This window comes from Prenolepis imparis, unplaced genomic scaffold (genome assembly GCF_030444845.1).
Source record: "Prenolepis imparis isolate NDT839.2.m4 unplaced genomic scaffold, iyPreImpa1.0 SCAF_4, whole genome shotgun sequence".
In the NCBI taxonomy this organism is placed as follows: Eukaryota; Metazoa; Arthropoda; class Insecta; order Hymenoptera; family Formicidae; genus Prenolepis; species Prenolepis imparis.
Window position 1 is genome coordinate 7,418,650 of NW_028141162.1, and position 26,785 is coordinate 7,445,434.

The window sequence follows — 26,785 nt, forward strand, 5'->3', positions numbered from 1 at the left end:
CATAAAATAATGTTGCGTCGCATAGGGTCAGCGGTAAAAAGTATCGATTTCCAATATTTTAAGACGAGCCAAAAATTCATCGATTATACATTATAATAGTACATTGATTACAGAATCATTTGGTACCAAACAGACACCAGCGTACAAACTTTTTCGTTTGCTATACATAAATTAAGGATGCGTCGCATAGGGTCAGCGGTAAAAAAGTATCGATTTCTAATATTTTAAGACGAGCCAAAAATTAATCGATTATACATTTTAATATTACATTGATTACAGAATCATTTGGTACCAAACAGACACCAGCGTACAAATTTTTTAACTTGATATACATAAAATAAGGTTGCGTCGCATAGGGTCACCGGTAAAAATTATCGATTTCAAATATTTTAAGACGAGCCAAAAATTCCTCGATTATACATTTTATTAGTACATTGATTACAGAATCATTTGGTACCAAACAGACACCAGCGTACTTTTTTTTTAACTTGATATACATAAAATAAGGTTGCGTCGCATAGGGTCAGCGGAAAAAATTATCGATTTCCAATATTTTAAGACGAGCCAAAAATTCATCGATTATACATTTTAATAGTACATTGATTACAGAATCATTTGGTATCAAACAGACACCAGCGTACAAATTTTTTAACTTGATATACATAAAATAAGTTTGCGTCGCATGGGGTCAGTGGTAAAAAGTATCGAATTCCAATATTTTAAGACAAGCCAAAAATTCATCGATTATACATTTTATTAGTACATTGATTATAGAATCATTTGGTACCAAACAGACACCAGCGTACAAATTTTTTAACTTGATATACATAAAATAATGTTGCGTCGCATAGGGTCAGCGGTAAAAAAGTATCGATTTCTAATATATTAAGACGAGACAAAAATTCATCGATTATAAATTTCAATAGTACATTGGCTACAGATTCTTTTGGTACCATGCAGACACCAGCGTACAAATTTTTTAATATGATAAACATAAAATAATGTTGCGTCGCATAGGGTCAGCGGTAAAAAGTATCGATTTCCAATATTTTAAGACGAGCCAAAAATTCATCGATTATACATTATAATAGTACATTGATTACAGAATCATTTGGTACCAAACAGACACCAGCGTACAAACTTTTTCGTTTGCTATACATAAATTAAGGATGCGTCGCATAGGGTCAGCGGTAAAAAAGTATCGATTTCTAATATTTTAAGACGAGCCAAAAATTAATCGATTATACATTTTAATATTACATTGATTACAGAATCATTTGGTACCAAACAGACACCAGCGTACAAATTTTTTAACTTGATATACATAAAATAAGGTTGCGTCGCATAGGGTCACCGGTAAAAATTATCGATTTCAAATATTTTAAGACGAGCCAAAAATTCCTCGATTATACATTTTATTAGTACATTGATTACAGAATCATTTGGTACCAAACAGACACCAGCGTACTTTTTTTTTAACTTGATATACATAAAATAAGGTTGCGTCGCATAGGGTCAGCGGAAAAAATTATCGATTTCCAATATTTTAAGACGAGCCAAAAATTCATCGATTATACATTTTAATAGTACATTGATTACAGAATCATTTGGTATCAAACAGACACCAGCGTACAAATTTTTTAACTTGATATACATAAAATAAGTTTGCGTCCCATGGGGTCAGTGGTAAAAAGTATCGAATTCCAATATTTTAAGACAAGCCAAAAATTCATCGATTATACATTTTATTAGTACATTGATTATAGAATCATTTGGTACCAAACAGACACCAGCGTACAAATTTTTTAACTTGATATACATAAAATAATGTTGCGTCGCATAGGGTCAGCGGTAAAAAAGTATCGATTTCTAATATATTAAGACGAGCCAAAAATTCATCGATTATACATTTCAATAGTACATTGACTACAGAATCTTTTGGTACCATGCAGACACCAGCGTACAAATTTTTTAATATGATAAATATAATATAAGGTTGCGTCGCATAGGGTCAGCGGTAAAAATTATCGATTTCCAATATTTTAAGACGAGCCAAAAATTCATCGATTATACATTTTAATAGTACATAGATTACAGAATCTTTTGGTACCATGCAGACACCAGCGTACAAATTTTTTAACTTGATATACATGAAATAAGGTTGCGTCGCATAGGGTCAACGGTAAAAATTATCGAATTCCAATATTTTAAGACGAGCCAAAAATTCATCGATTATACATTTTAATAGTACATTGATTACAGAATAATTTGGTACCAAACAGACACCAGCGTACAAATTTTTTAACATGATATACATAAAATAACGTTGCGTCGCATAGGGTCAGCGGTAAAAAAGTATCGATTTCTAACATTTTAAGACGAGCCAAAAATTCATCGATTATACATTATAATAGTACATTAATTACAGAATCTTTTCGTACCAAACAGACACCAGCGTACAAATTTTTTAATATGATAATCATAAAATAAGGTTGCGTCGCATAGGGTCAGCGGTAAAAATTATCGATTTCCAATACTTTAAGACGATCCAAAAATTCCTCGATTATACATTTTATTAGTACATTGATTACAGAATCATTTGGTACCAAACAGACACCAGCGTACAAATTTTTTAACTTGATATACATAAAATAAATTTGCGTCGCATAGGGTCAGCGGTAAAAAGTATCGAATTCCAATATTTTAAGACAAGCCAAAAATTCATCGATTATACATTTTATTAGTACATTGATTATAGAATCATTTGGTACCAAACAGACACCAGCGTACAAATTTTTTAACTTGATATACATTAAATAATGTTGCGTCGCATAGGGTCAGCGGTAAAAAAGTATCGATTTCTAATATTTTAAGACGAGCCAAAAATTCATCGATTATACATTTCAATAGTACATTGACTACAGAATCTTTTGGTACCATGCAGACACCAGCGTACAAATTTTTTAATATGATAAACATAATATAAGTTTGCGTCGCATAGGGTCAGCGGTAAAAATTATCGATTTCCAATATTTTAAGACGAGCCAAAAATTCATCGATTATACATTTTAATAGTACATAGATTACAGAATCTTTTGGTACCATGCAGACACCAGCGTACAAATTTTTTAATACGATAAACATAAAATAAGGATGCGTCGCACAGGGTCCGCGTCAAAAAAGTATCAATTTCTAATATTTTAAGAATAGCCAAAAATTCATCGATTATACATTATAATAGTACATTGATTACAGAATCATTTGGTACCAAACAGACACCAGCGTACAAATTTTTTAACTTGATATACATAAAATAACGTTGCGTCGCATAGGGTCAGCGGTTAAAAAGTATCGATTTCTAATATTTTAAGACGAGCCAAAAATTCATCGATTATACATTATAATAGTACATTAATTACAGAATCTTTTCGTACCAAACAGACACCAGCGTACAAATTTTTTAACTTGATATACATAAAATAACGTTGCGTCGCATAGGGTCAGCGGTAAAAAAGTTTCGATTTCTAATATTTTACGACGAGCCAAAAATTCATCGATTATACATTATAATAGTACATTAATTACAGAATCTTTTCGTACCAAACAGACACCTGCGTACAAATTTTTTAACTTGATATATATAAAATAAGTTTGCGTCGCATGGGGTCAGCGGTAAAAAGTATCGATATCCAATATTTTAAGACGAGCCAAAAATTCATCGATTATACATTATAATAGTACATTGATTACAGAATCATTTGGTACCAAACAGACACCAGCGTACAAACTTTTTCGTTTGCTATACATAAATTAAGGATGCGTCGCATAGGGTCAGCGGTAAAAAAGTATCGATTTCTAATATTTTAAGACGAGCCAAAAATTAATCGATTATACATTTTAATATTACATTGATTACAGAATCATTTGGTACCAAACAGACACCAGCGTACAAATTTTTTAACTTGATATACATAAAATAACGTTGCGTCGCATAGGGTCAGCGGTAAAAAGTATCGATTTCCAATATTTTAAGACGAGCCAAAAATTCATCGATTATACATTATAATAGTACATTGATTACAGAATCATTTGGTACCAAACAGACACCAGCGTACAAACTTTTTCGTTTGCTATACATAAATTAAGGATGCGTCGCATAGGGTCAGCGGTAAAAAAGTATCGATTTCTAATATTTTAAGACGAGCCAAAAATTAATCGATTATACATTTTAATATTACATTGATTACAGAATCATTTGGTACCAAACAGACACCAGCGTACAAATTTTTTAACTTGATATACATAAAATAAGGTTGCGTCGAATAGGGTCACCGGTAAAAATTATCGATTTCAAATATTTTAAGACGAGCCAAAAATTCCTCGATTATACATTTTATTAGTACATTGATTACAGAATCATTTGGTACCAAACAGACACCAGCGTACTTTTTTTTTAACTTGATATACATAAAATAAGGTTGCGTCGCATAGGGTCAGCGGAAAAAATTATCGATTTCCAATATTTTAAGACGAGCCAAAAATTCATCGATTATACATTTTAATAGTACATTGATTACAGAATCATTTGGTATCAAACAGACACCAGCGTACAAATTTTTTAACTTGATATACATAAAATAAGTTTGCGTCGCATGGGGTCAGTGGTAAAAAGTATCGAATTCCAATATTTTAAGACAAGCCAAAAATTCATCGATTATACATTTTATTAGTACATTGATTATAGAATCATTTGGTACCAAACAGACACCAGCGTACAAATTTTTTAACTTGATATACATTAAATAATGTTGCGTCGCATAGGGTCAGCGGTAAAAAAGTATCGATTTCTAATATTTTAAGACGAGCCAAAAATTCATCGATTATACATTTCAATAGTACATTGACTACAGAATCTTTTGGTACCATGCAGACACCAGCGTACAAATTTTTTAATATGATAAACATAATATAAGTTTGCGTCGCATAGGGTCAGCGGTAAAAATTATCGATTTCCAATATTTTAAGACGAGCCAAAAATTCATCGATTATACATTTTAATAGTACATAGATTACAGAATCTTTTGGTACCATGCAGACACCAGCGTACAAATTTTTTAATACGATAAACATAAAATAAGGATGCGTCGCACAGGGTCCGCGTCAAAAAAGTATCAATTTCTAATATTTTAAGAATAGCCAAAAATTCATCGATTATACATTATAATAGTACATTGATTACAGAATCATTTGGTACCAAACAGACACCAGCGTACAAATTTTTTAACTTGATATACATAAAATAACGTTGCGTCGCATAGGGTCAGCGGTTAAAAAGTATCGATTTCTAATATTTTAAGACGAGCCAAAAATTCATCGATTATACATTATAATAGTACATTAATTACAGAATCTTTTCGTACCAAACAGACACCAGCGTACAAATTTTTTAACTTGATATACATAAAATAACGTTGCGTCGCATAGGGTCAGCGGTAAAAAAGTTTCGATTTCTAATATTTTACGACGAGCCAAAAATTCATCGATTATACATTATAATAGTACATTAATTACAGAATCTTTTCGTACCAAACAGACACCTGCGTACAAATTTTTTAACTTGATATATATAAAATAAGTTTGCGTCGCATGGGGTCAGCGGTAAAAAGTATCGATATCCAATATTTTAAGACGAGCCAAAAATTCATCGATTATACATTATAATAGTACATTGATTACAGAATCATTTGGTACCAAACAGACACCAGCGTACAAACTTTTTCGTTTGCTATACATAAATTAAGGATGCGTCGCATAGGGTCAGCGGTAAAAAAGTATCGATTTCTAATATTTTAAGACGAGCCAAAAATTAATCGATTATACATTTTAATATTACATTGATTACAGAATCATTTGGTACCAAACAGACACCAGCGTACAAATTTTTTAACTTGATATACATAAAATAACGTTGCGTCGCATAGGGTCAGCGGTAAAAAGTATCGATTTCCAATATTTTAAGACGAGCCAAAAATTCATCGATTATACATTATAATAGTACATTGATTACAGAATCATTTGGTACCAAACAGACACCAGCGTACAAACTTTTTCGTTTGCTATACATAAATTAAGGATGCGTCGCATAGGGTCAGCGGTAAAAAAGTATCGATTTCTAATATTTTAAGACGAGCCAAAAATTAATCGATTATACATTTTAATATTACATTGATTACAGAATCATTTGGTACCAAACAGACACCAGCGTACAAATTTTTTAACTTGATATACATAAAATAAGGTTGCGTCGAATAGGGTCACCGGTAAAAATTATCGATTTCAAATATTTTAAGACGAGCCAAAAATTCCTCGATTATACATTTTATTAGTACATTGATTACAGAATCATTTGGTACCAAACAGACACCAGCGTACTTTTTTTTTAACTTGATATACATAAAATAAGGTTGCGTCGCATAGGGTCAGCGGAAAAAATTATCGATTTCCAATATTTTAAGACGAGCCAAAAATTCATCGATTATACATTTTAATAGTACATTGATTACAGAATCATTTGGTATCAAACAGACACCAGCGTACAAATTTTTTAACTTGATATACATAAAATAAGTTTGCGTCGCATGGGGTCAGTGGTAAAAAGTATCGAATTCCAATATTTTAAGACAAGCCAAAAATTCATCGATTATACATTTTATTAGTACATTGATTATAGAATCATTTGGTACCAAACAGACACCAGCGTACAAATTTTTTAACTTGATATACATAAAATAATGTTGCGTCGCATAGGGTCAGCGGTAAAAAAGTATCGATTTCTAATATATTAAGACGAGCCAAAAATTCATCGATTATACATTTCAATAGTACATTGACTACAGAATCTTTTGGTACCATGCAGACACCAGCGTACAAATTTTTTAATATGATAAATATAATATAAGGTTGCGTCGCATAGGGTCAGCGGTAAAAATTATCGATTTCCAATATTTTAAGACGAGCCAAAAATTCATCGATTATACATTTTAATAGTACATAGATTACAGAATCTTTTGGTACCATGCAGACACCAGCGTACAAATTTTTTAACTTGATATACATGAAATAAGGTTGCGTCGCATAGGGTCAACGGTAAAAATTATCGAATTCCAATATTTTAAGACGAGCCAAAAATTCATCGATTATACATTTTAATAGTACATTGATTACAGAATAATTTGGTACCAAACAGACACCAGCGTACAAATTTTTTAACATGATATACATAAAATAACGTTGCGTCGCATAGGGTCAGCGGTAAAAAAGTATCGATTTCTAACATTTTAAGACGAGCCAAAAATTCATCGATTATACATTATAATAGTACATTAATTACAGAATCTTTTCGTACCAAACAGACACCAGCGTACAAATTTTTTAATATGATAATCATAAAATAAGGTTGCGTCGCATAGGGTCAGCGGTAAAAATTATCGATTTCCAATATTTTAAGACGAGCCAAAAATTCCTCGATTATACATTTTATTAGTACATTGATTACAGAATCATTTGGTACCAAACAGACACCAGCGTACAAATTTTTTAACTTGATATACATAAAATAAATTTGCGTCGCATAGGGTCAGCGGTAAAAAGTATCGAATTCCAATATTTTAAGACAAGCCAAAAATTCATCGATTATACATTTTATTAGTACATTGATTATAGAATCATTTGGTACCAAACAGACACCAGCGTACAAATTTTTTAATTTGATATACATTAAATAATGTTGCGTCGCATAGGGTCAGCGGTAAAAAAGTATCGATTTCTAATATTTTAAGACGAGCCAAAAATTCATCGATTATACATTTCAATAGTACATTGACTACAGAATCTTTTGGTACCATGCAGACACCAGCGTACAAATTTTTTAATATGATAATCATAATATAAGTTTGCGTCGCATAGGGTCAGCGGTAAAAAAGTATCGATTTCTAATATTTTAAGACGAGCCAAAAATTCATCGATTATACATTTTAATAGTACATTGATTACTGAATCATTTGGTACCAAACAGACACCAGCGTACAAATTTTTTAACTTGATATACATAAAATAATGTTGCGTCGCATAGGGTCAGCGGTAAAAAGTATCGATTTCCAATATTTAAAGACGAGCCAAAAATTCATCGATTATACATTTTAATAGTACATTGATTACAGAATCTTTTGGTACCATGCAGACACCAGCGTACAAATTTTTAAATATGATAAACATAAAATAAATTTGCGTCGCATAGGGTCAGCGGTAAAAAAGTATCGATTTCTAATATTTTAAGACGAGCCAAAAATTCATCGATTATACATTTTAATAGTACATTGATTACTGAATCATTTGGTACCAAACAGACACCAGCGTACAAATTTTTTAACTTGATATACATAAAATAATGTTGCGTCGCATAGGGTCAGCGGTAAAAAGTATCGATTTCCAATATTTAAAGACGAGCCAAAAATTCATCGATTATACATTTTAATAGTACATTGATTACAGAATCTTTTGGTACCAAGCAGACAACAGCGTACAAACTTTTTCATTTGCTACACATAAATTAAGGATGCGTCGCATAGGGTCAGCTGTAAAAAAGTATCGATTTCTAATATTTTAAGACGAGCCAAAAATTCATCGATTAGTCATTTTAATAGTACATTGATTACAGAACTTTTGGTACCATGCAGACACCAGCGTACGATTTTTTTAATACGATAAACATAAAATAAGGATGCATCGCACAGGGTCAGCGGAAAAAAGTATCGATTTCCAATATTTTAAGACGAGCCAAAAATTAATCGATTATACATTTTAATAGTACATTTATTACAGAATCTTTTGGTACCATGCAGATACCAGCGTACAAATTTTTTAATACGATAAACATAAAATAAGGATGCGTCGCACAGGGTCCGCGTCAAAAATGTATTAATTTCTAATACTTTAAGACGAGCCAAAAATTCATTGATTATACATTTTAATAGTACATTGATTACAGAATCTTTTTGTACCAAGCAGACAACAGCGTACAAACTTTTTCATTTGCTATACATAAATTGAGGATGCGTCGCATAGGGTCAGCGGCATAAATGTATCAATTTCTAATATTTTAAGACGAGCTAAAAATTCATCGATTATACATTTTAATAGTACATTTATTGCAGTATCTTTTGGTACAAGCAGACACCAGCGTACAAACTCTTTCATTTAATATACGTAAAATATGCATTCGCCGCATAAGGTCCGCGGCAAAAAAGTATCGATTTTTAATTTTTTAAGGCGAGCGAAAAATTCATCAAGTATACATTTTAATAGTACATTCATTGCAGAATCTTTTGGTACCAAGCAGACACTAGTGTACAAACTTTTTCGTTTAATATACGAAAAATAAGGATGCGCTGCATAGGTTCCGCGTCAAAAAAGTATATATTTTTAATATTTTAAGGCGAGCGAAAAATTCATCGATTATACGTTTTTATAGTACATTCATTGCAGAATATTTTGGTACCAAGCAGATACCAGCGTATAAATACTTTTATTTAATATACGAAATAATGTGCGTTGTATAGAATTCGAGACAACCTAGTGTCAGTAAAAAATTAAAATCATTAATTTAATTCCAAATCAATTATTCAAATTATAAAAATATTTATGTGTGACGAGTATCATATAAATGGAATAATAAAATAATCAAGCTAGAGTTAAATTCATAATGAACATGCATTCAATCTCGCCCAAAGAAGAAATTGAAGTAATTAAAATAATCGCAGATTATTTATATTAATTAGATAATATTTAGATGTGACACGTATCTTAAAAATGAAATAATCAAATAATCAAACTGGTGTTAAATTTTTAATAAAAAAGCACTTATTGTCGCCCAAAAATTGATTAATATGATGAACATAATCCCACATCATTTATATAAATTATAAAAATATTTAGATTTGATCGATATATAGTAAAAATGGAGTAAGTAAATAATGAGGCTGGAGTCAAATTTTTATAAAAATGCATTCAGTCACCCAGAAATTTAATTAAAATGATTAAAATTATCCCACATCACATTTATTCATATAATATAAATATTTAGATGGGATCCATATCGTGAAAATGGAATAATTAAATAAAGAATCTGTAGTCATATTTTTAATAAAAATGCGCACAATGTCGCCCAAAAGAATAATTAAAATGATTAAAATAATTGCAAATAATTTATTTTAAATATAAAAATATTTAGATGAGGCCAATATCATAAAAGTGAAATAATAAGATAATGAAATTGGAGTCAAACTTCTAATAAAAATGCACTCCATGTCGTCTAAAAGAGTAATTAAAATGATTATAATTATCTCACATATCTATTTATTTAAATTATAAAAAGGTATTTAGATTTGACCAATATCATATGTTAAACGATTATTGCTATTTACGACTTTTTATTATTTTAATTTTTTGATTTTATGATTCGTATTATTATGCATATATTCATATTTCAACAATAGAGATAGTATTGAGTAGGTGTGAATGGTGCATAATTTTGGCCTCATGTGTGTCGCGAATCGTACTTTTCGTATTGTTGTTTTACTATATAATAAAAGTCCATATCTCGTGATCGGAAATGCCGTGCAAAGTGTCCCGTGTGTGTGTGTGTGTGTGTGTATTAAACTAATCTTAATTAACCATATTTTCACGAATAAGTGTAAGTGCCACGAGGAAACAGCAAAGGATGAACAAGAGACGGAAAGGAGCTTCGGAAAAACAATTGTCAGGTGACTGACGGAGCATCAGTATGCACAGTAAGTCATTTATATTCATATTTATATTATTTTTAAAATACACGTTTTTAACGTATATACTTTTAATGTTTTTTAAAATCACGTTGATATTATTGCGAAGCATAATTGTCGCATAAGTACTGATAAAAAAAATGTGTGAAAATGTATAGATAAGTAAAACATAATGACTAATAAAGACGAAATATTCAGTCTGTCAGGTTAGAAATTAGAATCGTTTCCATAAACAAGTAAAATTTTTTAAAATAATATAGTTGAATATATAATTAATTATATTAAATATATTTTTTTATAAAGATTATTAATTTATTTATAAAAAACATTTCTTTGTGCATATGTACATACTTTGATTTATAAATGTTTGAAATAGATAACCTAATAAAGTGATTATTATGGTATATAGATATATTAGGAAATGACGATATATTATGACAAGCATATATGCGATTCTATGTAAAATAAATGTTTTAATATACGAATTAATGAATATCCATAAAAATTATATATATAATTATAAAATTTGTAACAAAAATATTTTTGCATTCTGTGTTTTGATATTTTTTATACAATTTAATTACGTTACATGTGACAAGTTATTAAACACCAAACAATAATACGATTTAAAACATATAAATAAAATATTAATGGTTTTTGTTTCAGTCATAAACTTAAATATAAAAGATGAGTCTTATTGCTCTATAAATTGACAGAAGCATTGTATATTTTTTCGAACATATTTACGCATAATAAATACAATTATGAAAGAAAAATATATGTCTATATATATATGTCTATATCTTTTTTTCTTACGGTTCTTACTTTGAGCAGCTTATAAAATATGAAATTGATATAACATATTTCTAGATTATTAGTTTTGATTATTGCCAATATGTTTTGAAATATAATTGTTTGAGAAATTCATATAATATATATATCGCAATATATTAAAAAAGTTTAAATGTATTGATTAGTTTTATTGTTAGCTATTCGCGCTGTTATTCAAAAGTAAATATAAGTTCGAACATCATCTATTACTGAGGACTAATTATATAATCCAATGTCCAATTAACTTATTATCGAATAGGTCATCCGATTTAATCTGTCATTTTATAACTATGCAAATTTGCACTTGCTTGTTGTTCTCGACCTAATTTTCTTCCGTTAACTACAAGTACAATTGGGGTTTCAACGCGAATAGATTTGTAGTCAAATTCCTAGAAATGAAAGAAAAATATATTACATATATAATGTATATTATATGTATTCGATAAAATTTGATTTATAAAAAAAACATGCACATACACACACAATACTAACATTATTCATATAAGAGAATTTTTGATGTATCACAAAAGGCTCTGGTATACCAACAGAATCCCCGACCGTAACTCCTCGGCCTTTAGCTAGATTGTATACAGTAACAACAATACATGTCTTCTGTTCATCCACAAGGCAAAAGCCACTAAAAAAAAATTAAGTAATTATTTGCATTAATAAATAAATATCAAATAAACGATTTTTTTACTTTATGTGCACAACAACATGAATAAATACTTACAATGGAACACAATCCGAGTCTTGTATCCAACAAACTACTTTTCCAAATACAACTTTCTCGGTGTTCAGTCCAAGAGCTAATTCTTTCAATGGAATTAAATCTAATTTTAACGATTTTTCTCCAGATGTATACGATCCATCTTTGTATGGTCCTAAATGTTTAATATCCAATCCCTACATTTAATCATAAACCTATAAATATGTTTGTTATGCCAAAATCACATTAAAATTATAATTTTAAATTGTTAATTCTACTAATTGTTATTAATTTTAGTAATTATTATTAATTTTTATTATATAAATACCCGTATTAATTGGTATAATCGTTTTGGTTTTACATGTCCATTGTTATTAATTGAATTTTGAATATCTTTAAGATATTTTAGTAATTCATCTCTTTTGTTACGTGGTGTTTCCCATAGTGGATCAAGCGTCATTGCATTTTCGAATGATTGTAATGCAAGGTTATATTCTTCTTGATATTTTAGAGCCTAAAACAAATTTATAAATTTCGAGTAATTTTAAGCATTTAGTTAAAAAATATTAAACAATAAATTAAAAATTATAAAATTTAATCGACACTTACTACTGCCTTGTTATAAAACAAATCCGGATTACTTCTTGCAATGATATCTTTCTCCTAAAAAAATAGTACAGCTTTAATTTTCTCAAAGAATAATATATATGTATTATATACAATAACATGTAATTAAATGAAAAAACAGATAAATATTCATGACTAATTTACCGCTTGTATGTATGCTGACATGCATAAACGTAAGGTAGTTGGGTTTTGTGCTACTGTAAAGAAAGAAGACAAGTAAGAATTTCCTAATATGGCCCAAGAGATTCCATCAGTTGTATCGAGGCTTACAGCTTCTTTAGCATATTCAACTCCCTGTTGAATATTTTTTATCCGTTGTTCAATAGATGAAGTTTGTTCTTGTCTAAGCACCATTGATAAATTTCGCAGAGACACGTTGTTTCTACCCTGGAAAAAATTAAATATACATTATATATACAATAAATTCTTATAAATTCTTAAACAGAAAGTCTTTGAAGCCTAAGAAGAAAAAATTTACATGTTGCAAGGCACCAGCAAAACAATTCTTTGCTTGTTTTACATCGTCATTCTTCCAATAACATTCTCCTAATTCATTCCACGCTTCTATTAATTTAGGCTCCAATTTCACAGCTTTACTTAAAAGTTCCTCTGCCTGTGGAATAAAACGATCCACTACATTCAGAGCTCTTCCTTTTAAATAATAATACTTTGCACGTGAGCCATCAATCTCGTATCCTTTACATTCGTCAAATTTGCTCAACGTGTCTTTCATCTCCTTTTCCACATCAGTATTTTTCTTTATTGCTTCATCGATAGAATGTGTTTCAAAGTAGCGATCTCGAAAGAGATACAAGGCTTTCACTTTTTCCTGAAATCAATTATATAGCAGATATAATAAACAGTAATATGTCGTCTCCATTTAAATAAATAATACAAGAAACATATTTCACATACCGTTAACGCTACAATCGGATCTTCCTTGATCGTATTGGAATTCTTTGCACCTGCAACAACTTTGTCATCTATAATCGCAGACATTTTTCTCGAGCTATACTATGTGATGTGCAGTAAATAAACATTATTTTATTGTGCGTGTCACATGTCTTTCAGACGGCGCTTTATTTATAATTTGTTGCAATTATAGGAATTCTCTTTTGACATAAAAGTATCATTCCCATTCACTCTAACCAAACTGTCAAAAGCAATAAGCGTATGTAGTAGTGCGTAAAGATTACGTATTATTATGAATGAAGAATACATTGCATTCTTACACGCATGAACATATGACTGATCTATTTACGGCGAACGTGACGTGTGACGATTTACATCTACAGCGCCGCCGTGGCGGATATGTATATTAACCTATGCGCACACTCGCGCTTCGATATTGCAAATGGCGGTTCGAAACAAGTAACGCGTCGCGAGTGTGTGTGCAGCTCGAGAATAAATATAGAAAATGCTGAGCAAAAACAAGTTTTGCTAAGCCACTTTCGTGAGTTACCTCTCTCTTGTATCATTTAGAATATGGAGATGGTATAATTTGATTGTGAATCTCAAAATATATCGCGAAAGATAGCAAATTAAGTAGCAGAGTCGTACGAAAGATGAAAGTAACGGTTGGCGGAAACAATCATCAGTTGATGTTATAAATGTTTGGAAGCGCTAAAAAAAGATAAAAGATATAAGATCTTCCTCCCGTTTTTCGTCTGATTAGAGTTAATAACGAAAGTATTATTACGTTGTAATATCAAGAGTATACCTACATAGATTCATGTATATTTATTTATAATATTTATATATTACTTTTATATACTCTGTATAAGCCCAGCAAAGTGATGCAAATCACTTCGATATCAAATTACATCAAAATAGCTGTACTTTTGCTACCTGAGAGTTTAGGTAGAATGTAACATATTCGTCTATTACTTTGTGTGATTTAAACTGAGAGCGAAATAAAAATTAATATAATAATGCTCTTTAAATTTTCGAAAAACTAGACTTGCATATTATTTAGAGTTTAAATAATTTATTTATATAATTTCTTATTAATATATAAGTACGCTATGATCAATATATAGTATATTTTTTTTAACTTTGCATGCTTGTTCTGATTGATTTTTATAATTTAACTTATTTCATGAATTATTATTTATTACAGATATTGAGTGATATATGTTTGGAGACTTTGACTGTCGTGGAAACTCGACGAAATTTGCGGAAAGATCGGCAACGGTGAGTGCTAAATACTATTATTTTCAGACTTTTATGCTGCAACAGCTTATTTAAATTGCAAAGGCGTTATAGGTATAAAAATATTTATACCTTTCTCTTCTAGGAAAATATAGAACAGAGGAACTTTATTTTATTTTGAACAAATACAAATAATTTAACATAAATATTAGTGAGATTTCGAAACACATTATAATATTCAATGTGTGTCAATAAATTAATAGTTACTGCAAATTTATTTTATTCTTGCTGCTGATGAAGTTAATTAAATCAGTATACAGGAAAACAGATGTTACATTATCAATACAAACAAGATAAAAATTATCTGTTCTGTATGAACATTTTTATATCAATTAAATATTTGAATAGTAAACTTATATTGTATCAAATCTGGATACAATTGTGGCAATCGTATCTTTAAAATAATATTGTACATCCTAGACTTTTTTCCTGTGTTACGTATTTTCGAAGATTCTTTAATGAATATAAAATTATTGAAACTATAGTTATTTTTATGTGATGATAATTAAGCAGTTTCATAGAAAAGCGTTGCAAGTCATTAGTTAAAATTTGTACATATTTAGAAAATTATTCATTTAACAAAATATTGAGTAAATTAATAATATATCAAATAAAACGCATTAGACAACATTTTTTACATAAAAATTATCTTTGTTACTATACATATATAATTTTTTAATAATATATTAATAAATTTTTAATATTAAAAATAACATTAATAAATATTTTTCATTTTGTAATTGATTTCTTTTTTCTGTAAAATATCTAGTGAATATATATATTTGGCGTTTGCAACGTTTTTCAATTAGTATCTTAATTATATCTAAGGCGAATTGATAGATGATGATGTAGGTAAATGGCATATCTACGTGACATAAATGTGATTACATCTTGATACAAAATATACATATACATACATACACGCAGTAGTACAAAGTTACAAATATAATCTCGTAATATCACCTCTCAATCATACATTTAAAAATTTTTTAAAAATTTTTATTGTCATACGTTAAACGTGAAATTTTAATTTATGTTCTTATCTTAATTCAAGTAATATGAACTAAACAAATACGTCCGTTGCAAAAATTTGATTTGAAAATACTCTTTTGCACTTCACAATTTCTCAGCTCTATTTTGTTATTTGGCAAATATGTGTCGTCTATTGTGGCGGACGTGTCGTCGTCGTTTCATGCACGTGGCACAACACTTTTCTCGCACGATCGATGATGTATCACACATACGTTTGTAGTTTGCACACGACGGAACTATGCTATCCTTGCAATCTGAAAGAGATAAAGTTACATATACAGATATATACATATACATATACATATGTCATCTATGTGACCATTCACAAATATAATAATTTATAACTTGAAGAGAAGGTATAACAAATAATTTATTCGTATAGTGGACGTGTATTATTGTAAAGAAAAATTAGACAATGTTTTAAACTTTTCTTTGCACGCGTTATAAAGAAAAAACTGATATTATAAGTGGAGAAATTGAATTTTTGGTACGCAAATCTCTAGAATTCATTGCATATGCTAATGATACTTGTTACGGGAATTAGAATACTTTATAATAAGTATTTATACGCGTGCTCGCGGATTGGGTACATCATATGCACATGCAAATCGAGCTAATCGACATAGCGTATGATCTCATAAAGCAAGTTGTTACGAGCAGCGATTTTCTCGTATAAACTCTAGTTTCCCGACCTTCTGATAGGGCATATTTTGCAACTTTGGACAAGCCAAACGCTCTGTAACATTAGTAGTATAACTCAGCATTACATGCGGCTACGCGTGTTCCAATTCTCTCGACAATTGCTATTCTGTTAGATTGTCATGAACTTCTATTCAATATCAATTGCTATGGTGCGATAAATGTGAGTTTAACTTTTAAACATCGCACATGAGGAGTATATATATAACTGTTAATACTATTAATGTTACGCAGCAATATCGTAACAATAGCGTAACCTTTTTCACGAAGACACTTGAATATAATGTTGCAAATATTATTTCGCAAACAAATATTATATATTATATATATATTTAATTACTTAATTTTGTATCTTATTGTTAATTTGAAAGTCTTTTATCATTTATTTGAAAACATATACTACAACTATGAATTTCGCAAAAGATACGACAATTTTCTATATAAAAAATGAAATTTTTTTATATAAAAAATGCACGCGGAAGGCTTTTGAGGCTAAAACTTAATTATGCAGATAAATTACCATTATTTTTTTCATTGGTGCATTGCCGTCGGTAATAACAGCGCTTTGTATCAAACGGTCTTCTGTCGAGATTACAATCGTTAGATAGCAAATTTGTCGCACGATCACGGCATTGTACTTCTCTATGTTTAATTCCAGACTTTACGAGACAGGTCGCGTTGCAACTTCCCCAATTTCCTGCAATTAAATAAACAGCCTTATATAAAGATCTTCATTTTAATATATTTAACAAACTTCACGGAAATTCGTCTCTAATAAATAACTAATAATTTATAATAGTCATCTTTCATTATTATTTAACAATGTCACTAGCTCTCATTTGTAATATTAATATAATGTTTTTCAATGAGAATTTTGCAAACACTATAGAACAACACAAGCGCGCACTACGTGCGCAGTATTCCTCGATTTTATATAAAAAAGAATACTTTTATATTTTTTTTTAAACTTGATTAATATTTTTTGACAGAAATGAGCTGATTAAAGTGTTAATTAAACTTTAAAATAATAATATGATAAAAAATTAAAATAGTAATATGTTGTAAATAATATGTTATAATACCTTATTCTTGATTAATATTTTTTGATAGAAATCAGTTGATAACTGTCGAAAATATTATTTGTGTTTAAAGTATTATAACATATTATTTAAAACATATTATTATTTTAATTCTTATAATATATTCTTATTTTAAAAAATAATTAGCAAATTAACGCTTTAATCAGCTGATTTCTGTCAAAAAATATTAATAAAGCGTTAATTTGCTAATTAAAGTTTAAAATAATAATATGTTGTAAAATGTAAAATAGTAATATGTTGTAAATAATATAATGTTATAATGCTTTATTTGCGATTAATATTTTTTGACAGAAATCAGCTGATAACTGTCAAAAATATTAATCGAGTTTAAAGAATTATGACATTTTATTTAAAACATATTATTATTTTAATTTTTATATTATTTTAAAAATTAATTAGCAAATTAACTCTTTAATTAGTTGATTTCTGTCAAAAAATATTAATTAGATTTTAATATGTTAATTAAAGTTTTAAAATAAATGTATGTTATAATAAAAATTAAAATAATAATATGTTTTAAATAATATGTTATAATAATTCCTTAAATTCGATTAATATTTCTGACAGTTATCAGCTGATTTCTGTCAAAAAATATTAATCGCAGATAAGGCATTATAACATAGTATTTATATCATATTACTATTTTAAATTTTATAACCTATTATTATTTTAATATTTAATTAGCAAATTAACGCTTTATTAATTTTTTTTTATACATTAGCTGATTAAAGTATTAATTTGCTAATTAAATTTTAAAATAATATCATGTTATAAAAATTAAAATAATATGTTTTAAATAAAATGTTATAGTACTTTAAACTTGATTAATATTTTTTGATAGTTATCAGCTGATTTCTTTATCATTCTTTTTAACATAAAATCGAGGAATGGTTATGTTGTTCTAGTCCCTTTCTAAAAAATGCATATTAAATCGAGTCTCGCAAGTATTGTTTCGCGATGTTGATTAACTGCCTCGATTTGTGTTGTGCGTTATATTTATAGCATGGAGAAGTTGTCATCGCGAGGGTTAGCAGTTTGACAGTTTGTCCAAAATAAAATTAAATAAAATAATATATTTTAAATAATATGTTTTTATACTTTAAATTCGATTGATATTTTTTGACAGAAATCAGCTGATAACGGTCAAAAATATTAATCGAATTTAAAATATAAAAACATATTATTTAAAATATATTATTATTTTATTTAATTTTATTTTGGACAAACTATCAAACTGCTAACCTTGGCGATGACAACCTCTCCATGCTATGAATATAACGCACAACGCAATGTCTTTTTTATAGCGTTTTTCACTGGGAGAACTAGTGCGCACTGAGTGCACATAAAGGTTATCACATACAATTTCACAATGATATAAGTAATTAAAAAAGTAAAATAATTAATAGTAAAAGCTATTATTATCATTACTCATATTGAACAATAATAATAATAGCTCTTACTATGAATTATTTTACTTTTTTAATTACTTATATCATTGTGAAATTGTGTGTGATAACCTTTATGTGCACTCAGTGCGCACTAGTTCTCCCAGTGAAAAACGCTATTAGAAAAAGATACATTAGGTATTCCATGATATTCTTACGGAACTATGAACTTTTATCAAATTTAAATTTTAGTTAATAAAATATTTGTAAGTTCAATTTAATTTTAGAAGTTAGAAGTTAGAAGAAATTCTATTTGTATATATTTAAAAAAAAGGGATATACACACTCTTTGTACTATATCGCACAAACTGTCTGTAGCTTACCGGTGATCCATTTTCCACTATAACAGTCCTCGACGCTGTTCGGCTTGTTATCCGGATTACAATCGCCCGGAACGGAGCAGGTGACTTTCCTGCTCCTCTTGCCATTCGAACAGTGACTCCATTTCGATACCGTCCACTTCGACTTAGTGTTGTACATGGAATTGTCCGGATTCTCGTCGACGACGTTGTCGAATTCGAGGATCTCGGGCTCCTCGGTGGTGAGGCTGTCGACTATCGTAATACTGTCCTGCTCGTTCAGGCTGATATTGTAGAATGACATGTCCTTGTTGTCAGCGTATACGAATAGTGGTATCTCCGAGGTGGGCCCGCATGGCGGCAAATCGGGGCACGATTCCACTTCTTCGGGTCGCATGTTCTTGTCGCAATCGCGATCGGGTAGAGCCAAGTCTGATCGATCGGTACCGGCACCGGAAAAGACGCACATTACCGATCTTTTGCGCAGCGCGCCATCACCGCACGTAACGGGGCACATTTGCCATGGACCCACCCACCATCTAAAATGTTGCAAAATTTTTTTACACTTTATACATAAGACATAGAATAACTTTAAATTGTTATGTGCAATTATTTTAGAAGATTGACTCAATAGAAAAAGTTTCTCCATTATAGAAAAGATGACAATCGAAAATTGAATAAAGCTTTATTCAACCGCTTCGAAAATTCCTGTTACGAGATAACAATGTTGTTCAAAGTTCTTCGAATTTTGTCACAATCGTTTTATCGGATTCGAAGTTAGAATTTACCTCGCGGGGCACGGATTCGAATTGCATTCGCGCGACTTTGGTTCCGGCTTCTCTATACCGTCACAGAAATAGTCCTCGACGGTACCGCTTTTCCTTTCGCGACAGATCGCGTGCGAAGTTTGAGTGCCACCACCGCAAGTGACCGTACAGAGGGTCCAATCGGAAAATGTCCATGAATACTCTGGAGCTCGATCAGGCTTCTTCTTCGGCACGGTGTATTCGTAACGTAGTCCGAAGTTGCGATAGTGACCTCTGTAAATTAACTGAAATAATGGAGTTCGATAATTAATAATGACAGCCAAAAAGAGAAAACTGAAATTGTTTTATTAAAAAGTCTATCGAATCGCGAACTTGACATATAAATTTCAATCGGAATTCAAACGGAAATTTGCACATCGTAAATAAATACGTAAAATTTGTAACTAATTAAATATTATGTTTTGTATGCAATTTATCGAGATAATATATTACATAGACTGCGATGTCTTCCTTGATAGGTCCTGGGATTCTAATCTTCTCTCTGTCTCGCTCACGTTCATATAAAGCTGGCGTTCCGGCGACTTCGTACTCGCCCGCTAAAGTGATCTGCCTGTCTAATCAAAATCTTAGTTTAAGATTACGGTCGTATTAATATTACGAAAATTTTGTTCATTAAAGTGTAAGAGTCTCACAGTATGATAATATAATTTTTTGTCTGATAAAAATATATGTGCACAACTTGGGCAATCAAGCGACGCGATAAAAGCGTAGATTTTAGCATATTAGTTGTGCAATCTTAATTACGTTTAAATTTCGCGCGAAAAAATCAGCTGCCTAGGGCTGCGTTCGGAAACGTCACCCGAGTGCATTCCCTCCCTTTCTATATCATTTCTCTCTCAGTTATCACAGGTTGAGATTTTGCGATCTGAGTTATACGTACCGTTTTCCATTTAGGAAATATTTGTCGGAGTTCGGCACGCCGATGCCGATATAATTCTTACTGTTACCGATTTCCTCGATCTTAATATTTCGCGAACCGGACGGAATGACAACGACTTCCTTGTATCCGGGACCATCGTTTTTGTCATAAACGCCACTAGTAGTTTCGCATTGAGTACCATCGCCGTGACAAATCCCGCAGCGATCTTCCGTAGCACCGGAATCCACCTCCCAATCACAACCGACTTTCTAAAAAAAAATCTATATTATTTAATGCTCAAAATTTTTGATGCATTAAATAAGAGAGTTAAATTTAAAAATAAATTAAAAATTTTTAAATATATTTTGAACATTTTAAACTTGTTTGAAAGTAATTCTCTTTTAGAAAGTCACACTGACCCTGCATATGCCAGCAATGCACATGTCCCTGGTACCAACGTTGCATGGTGTACCGTCAAGAGCAGCCTCTCCCCAAGGAACGATTACGCTTTCCTCTGTATCAGTGCAATAAAGCTCGCAAGGCTCCGCTAAATGAGATGGTGTAAATCAAACTTAATTTAAACATAATTAAATGTTTAAATTATTGCGTGATTTAAGTGTTTCTATCTGTTTATCCATTTTGCAATTCGTAACAGATATTGACTAAACCGAATTATTATATTTTATTTTGACAGTTTTTTTTTTCGTTTTTGTATATAATGCATTTCGATAAATAATTTCGATAAATAATTGATTGATAAGATTCGTACATAACGCATATCGATAGATAACATGTGCATTTTAGAAAACCGTAAAGATCCAGAATTCGGATTTCGGAATTACATACGCGTGATTGGGGGAAAAAATTTCGTGCGCCAAACAGCGCTTAAAAGTTTACTTACTTTGGTCGAAATATGGCAGCCAGGTATAATTTTTCCCTTTGTATTCTTTGCCATCGTAGTTGCTGCACTGAACCGCGCGGAAACTTGGCGTACCTTCCGGGCAAGGATCCGTGTTGCAGATTTTATAGCGGCGTCTCTCGCCTATACAGAACTTTCCGCCGTGCGCAGGTTCCGGATGATCGCATTTCCTCTCGACTATCGAGACACCGGCGCCGCAAGTTTTCGAGCACTCGCTCCATGATCCCCACTCGCCCCAACCGCCGTCGATTTGCCGCGGTCGATCGACAATAGGCACGCATTCCTGATTTTGACACCACTACGAAGTGCGACGCAAAAATGTATTTAAGAGACTCTAAAATTCTCATAGTATTCACTAACTTATCTTTCCAAATAAATTTCAATATAAATATTTAAATAATGGCTGAAATATCAATTTATGAAAATAGATTATTTTTTATTGAGAGAATTTGATTTGATACCATGTGTTTCCCACAATGTGTTCCCGGAGCTGCTGGATGCAGCATAGTAGTGCAGGAACCGTCCACGATGCACCATAGTTTTGAGCATATCTGGAATCATTAGCGGTCATAAATCTTTAAATCGCGATTATTTAAATCGAGCCAGTTAAGTTTAGATAAACAATTTATCATCGACGATCTTTGTTTACCTCCTGTAACGGAGAACAGACAGAAGCTTCTCTTACGCCGAACTGCAATCTGCATTGATGTTCGGCATTATACATTGCACCGGGTGGCAAATCCGGATACGCATAGTCATTACCCGCAGGCTCGTCTTCTAAGCAATCGCCTTTTCCTTGGCTAAAAAAAGTTCGAAGAACCATATACGTATATACATATATTTTCTTATTTACGTGGAAAGTACAGAGATTGCAAAATCTTAAATTAAGTGGATTTTTTATTAAATATTTTCTATTTACTCTAAAAAGTTTGTAATATCCCTCCTTGAGCATCTGGACCAAGCTACTCCAACAGCGTCCACTTCAAAAGTTGGTGTCATTACATGTAAAGTATCACCTTCGCGTTTACTGCAGCCGATTTTTTCCGTGTCGTGATACATTCCAAAACTAAACAGAATATACAATAGGATAATAAATATTCAAAATTGACGCAAAATTGCCTAGATAGATGTTACATATTACATAAAAAATTTTCAATAATTCTTTCTTCACATAAAATATTTAATTTAATATTTCATATTTCGTGCAAAGAAACGAAATTCGACACATGTTTTTCTTATATCGGTACAATTTTCACTCTTGCTTACTTATGTCCCAATTCGTGCGTGATTGTATGCGCCAACGTGATCCCATTATCCTCGTTGACGCTGCAACTACGATCTGGTTGGCACATACCGGCGACGTGCGCCACTCCTAAAGTGCTGCAAGGGGTATTCGCACGCGAGCAAATATCCTCTCTCGTCACTAGAATCGCCACGTCGTGATGATTCGGGTGCGAATCGTCGGCGGGATTTAATTTCTGCTGCCATTTGCAGAAATTGTATAGAGTTCTATCCGCGTTTATCGCGATGTCCAGCCCTTGCTGGGACAGAAACGATTGATTTCGAGTGAATCGCTCGCGATATTATTGCGCGTTTAATTAATATACTATTATTGCGATAATTAAAAGCGACTTTAAGCGTAACGTATTAGGTACCTCTGCGTCTTCTTCCTCGACGAGAATAATTCTGACCACTACGATGTTGATGAAATTACCGATGGTAGGATCGAGATAGAGCGCGGACACCATGTTCATGATTGTCAGGAGATAGGTTTCCACATCGCCATCCTGGTGAAAAGCCATCATCGTCGTGTCAGCGACGACAAGAACCTCGACATGACGCGGTGTACTGATCGATCTCTTGGAACGATGCCACCGTTTCGCTTGATGATGTTTCCTTCGCCCACGGCCTTGAACTTGGACGAGGCCTGGTTGAGTTTGCCATTCGAGCCGCGTCTCTGTCAATCGACGCGGTTCTGTCGGATATTTCATTGCTGTCATGATCAATGTAGTTGCTAATCTTTTTTTTTTTTTTAGTCTGTGCTTTTACCGTCAATTTATTTGCTGCAGGGTCAATGATCGTAAATGTTACTAAAAATATGTAAAAATATACGCGCAATCCTTGTCAATCGATTGAGATAGATAGTAGCTTCCACACTGTGGAACGCTTTAACACCGCGGTTGATTTATGCAGATTGGCAGATTGTAGGCCTGTAATTAAGATTTCATTTGGTCCATCCGATAGATCGGCAAGCCTGCCGAAATGGATACTCATTGTAGTTAATTACGGGTTTGCAACGAATTGGATTATCCCCTCGTGGGCAACGCGCTTTACTGTATAGAGGAACGTATCAACCGAACGATCTTACTTCTCTATCGGCGTGCTCGTGCACATTTAATCCGCTGAAATGCGGGAACGTCAAAACGAATGGCTAGATCATATCTTGAAGTTGTGCCAAAGACTATACGAGCCAGTAATTTCGGGATTCATACGATTCGGACGAATTTGGTCGGATTAATCAATTCGTTTTGCATCGTTCAAATCATGAACAAATCGATGTTGTCGCGCATGTTACACACACACACACACATAAAGAGAATCTTACAACGAATTATGAAGCTAGTATTATTATAGTCGAATGAGAGAGATAACAGAAACTAGTTTTAGCATCATTGTAATCCTCTCTAATCCTACTATATGTTTCAATATTCCTGCGTGAGACACTAGACTCTTTCTCTCGCCCACCCTACCTTTCTTCCTGTTGGGATATTATCGTCGGCGAAAAATAAAGGACAGACAAGGCGTCGATGACACGCCCACGTTTCGTACCACGGTGCGTCCAATTACATTATACGCGCAGACACATAAATACATGCGATACATATTACAAGAGAGGGCGAAAGAAAGAGAGAGAGCTAGAGGTGTGGGACGGCGATGCGTGCGGGGGAGAGCGCGCGGTTGTAGGGCGAAAGTCAAAATAGGAACAAGAAGAAGGTGTCTGTTCTCACCGCGGGTGCCGCAGTTTCTCTCCTGCTTCCTCTTCTTTTTGCGCCGTCGCCTGCTGCGGCCGCCGGCGCCGATCTCGATCTGTTGTTGCTGCTGCTCGGCCGAGCGCCGAAAGACGAGGTGAGACCGGCCCCCGGGGGCCGTCGGGCCTCCGCAGACCGATGAGCGGGCACCGGCGCCTAAGTCGTCGGTCGTCATTTCGTCGGCCGACGACGTGCCGCGTTTTTCTTCCAGGGACACGGCGACTGGTTCCAGCCAGAACTCGCCGTGGTCACCGTGCAGCATACCCGCCTGAAACACAAAACCGGGTCTCATGTTTCTCAGACACATAGAGAGACCGGTGAGATTCTCGTTGTGACGTCTCCCGGCGATGCCGTATACGAATAGGCCGTTTAGCTCCAAAGTGGCGCGTATGTCATCCTGAAAAACTTGTTAACCCTTCAAGGCGAGTGCGCGCCGTCCTCGGTATTTTTAAATTTCGCGCGTGTTATCTCGCGATTATAAGTATTATTTTTGCATGATAAAGCGCGCGCTTAATGTCGAAACTTCATATAAATGTACTCGGGAAATTTACATCATATTAATCATCGTGAACGTTCGTTGCGACACAAGCTGATTATCATACAAGATCTATTAAGTATCTGGCGCATTTCAGAACATTCATATATACATCATATTTTATATACATATGTAAAATATTTGAAACGTCGTCGGATCATTACTAATTTAGCGTGTATAGTCACATTTACGTTTGCAATTAGAATGGATTAAGTTACGAACTCAAGTGCGAGCATAGTCGAGAGACTGACGGGCACGAGAAATAACAGAGGCGTATCTCTTTGAAATTTTGCACGAATAACGCCCCAACGGCAACGATATGCGAAAATATTAATGCGATACATGAGATCATAAACGAAGTTATGAAAGCGAAGCGTTACTGGACTGGAGATAGTGCGTATTCAGCGCGTGGTAGCAGCTAGATATTAATATTATATAAGTATGCTTTTCTCTTCTTAAGCACTTGGAAATTGAGTTTCTACCGAGTTGGTTTATATCAGCGTACGCTGCCAGTATATTATGCTTAGTTCCCATGAAATGTAAGCAAAGCTCCAACGTGGAAAGGACACCGCTCGATATTGCTCGGTATCGCGAGAACAGAGAAACGTTAATGTAAAACTTATTGGAACTTGCCGCTCATTATTTCAGCCATCAATCGTTATCTGACGGGAGACTTGTCAGTGACCACGGGTGATTAATGCCGCGGTGTAGCTGCGGGCGTGCTAATCTTCAGCATGATCAACATCGGTTCGCATTATTCTATTTCTTGTTCTAAAGGTGTTAGAGCTTGGACCTCCGACGGCGCGCCAAGCGTCATGGAACAAG

The 26,785-nt window shown here is 32.3% G+C and overlaps 2 protein-coding genes and 1 long non-coding RNA gene across 5 annotated transcripts in view; 1 reads left to right on the top strand and 2 right to left on the bottom strand.

The window, feature by feature from the left end:
- The first annotated feature begins 10,662 nt into the window (after positions 1-10,662).
- Positions 10,663-26,785, top strand: part of LOC145935755 (uncharacterized) — an 87,598-nt gene continuing 71,475 nt past the window's right edge. For both annotated transcript variants that reach the window (XR_014425268.1, XR_014425269.1), the window contains exons 1-2: positions 10,663-10,847; positions 15,125-15,198. This is a non-coding gene — a long non-coding RNA (uncharacterized LOC145935755). The remainder of the gene's footprint in view (positions 10,848-15,124; positions 15,199-26,785) is intronic.
- LOC145935261 (tetratricopeptide repeat protein 5) lies at positions 11,279-14,268 on the bottom strand. The gene is made up of 8 exons (XM_083036409.1): positions 13,921-14,268; positions 13,484-13,834; positions 13,150-13,392; positions 12,988-13,041; positions 12,707-12,892; positions 12,403-12,575; positions 12,162-12,306; positions 11,279-12,058 (listed from the first exon to the last, which is right to left on the bottom strand). Exons 1-8 carry the CDS (start codon positions 14,002-14,004, stop codon positions 11,939-11,941), a joined length of 1,356 nt encoding a protein of 451 aa, XP_082892535.1. The 5' UTR covers positions 14,005-14,268; the 3' UTR covers positions 11,279-11,938.
- The window catches only part of LOC145935750 (A disintegrin and metalloproteinase with thrombospondin motifs 7), a 45,787-nt gene continuing 34,940 nt past the window's right edge, over positions 15,939-26,785 (bottom strand). Inside the window, exons 3-16 of one of the 2 annotated variants that reach the window (XM_083037341.1) lie at positions 25,405-25,693; positions 24,052-24,371; positions 23,663-23,937; positions 23,316-23,462; positions 23,046-23,196; positions 22,858-22,947; positions 22,379-22,694; positions 21,897-22,024; positions 21,499-21,746; positions 21,051-21,168; positions 20,580-20,842; positions 19,816-20,330; positions 17,468-17,644; positions 15,939-16,502 (exon numbers count right to left, since the gene is read on the bottom strand). In XM_083037341.1, coding sequence (XP_082893467.1) covers positions 16,357-16,502; positions 17,468-17,644; positions 19,816-20,330; positions 20,580-20,842; positions 21,051-21,168; positions 21,499-21,746; positions 21,897-22,024; positions 22,379-22,694; positions 22,858-22,947; positions 23,046-23,196; positions 23,316-23,462; positions 23,663-23,937; positions 24,052-24,371; positions 25,405-25,693 — 3,183 coding nt within the window. In that variant the 3' untranslated portion in view covers positions 15,939-16,356. The remainder of the gene's footprint in view (positions 16,503-17,467; positions 17,645-19,815; positions 20,331-20,579; positions 20,843-21,050; positions 21,169-21,498; positions 21,747-21,896; positions 22,025-22,378; positions 22,695-22,857; positions 22,948-23,045; positions 23,197-23,315; positions 23,463-23,662; positions 23,938-24,051; positions 24,372-25,404; positions 25,694-26,785) is intronic. The other variant, XM_083037340.1, reaches the window with a different exon arrangement.

Coding starts and splice junctions, on each gene's coding strand:
- LOC145935261 (XM_083036409.1), bottom strand. CDS start 14,004: ATGTCTGCGATTATAGATGACAAAGTTGTTGCAGGTGCAAAGAATTCC. Junction 13,393..13,483: donor TTGCTGGTGCCTTGCAACAT/GTAAATTTTTTC, acceptor AATTTTTTCCAG/GGTAGAAACAACGTGTCTCT. Junction 12,307..12,402: donor GACTCGGATTGTGTTCCATT/GTAAGTATTTAT, acceptor ATTTTTTTTTAG/TGGCTTTTGCCTTGTGGATG.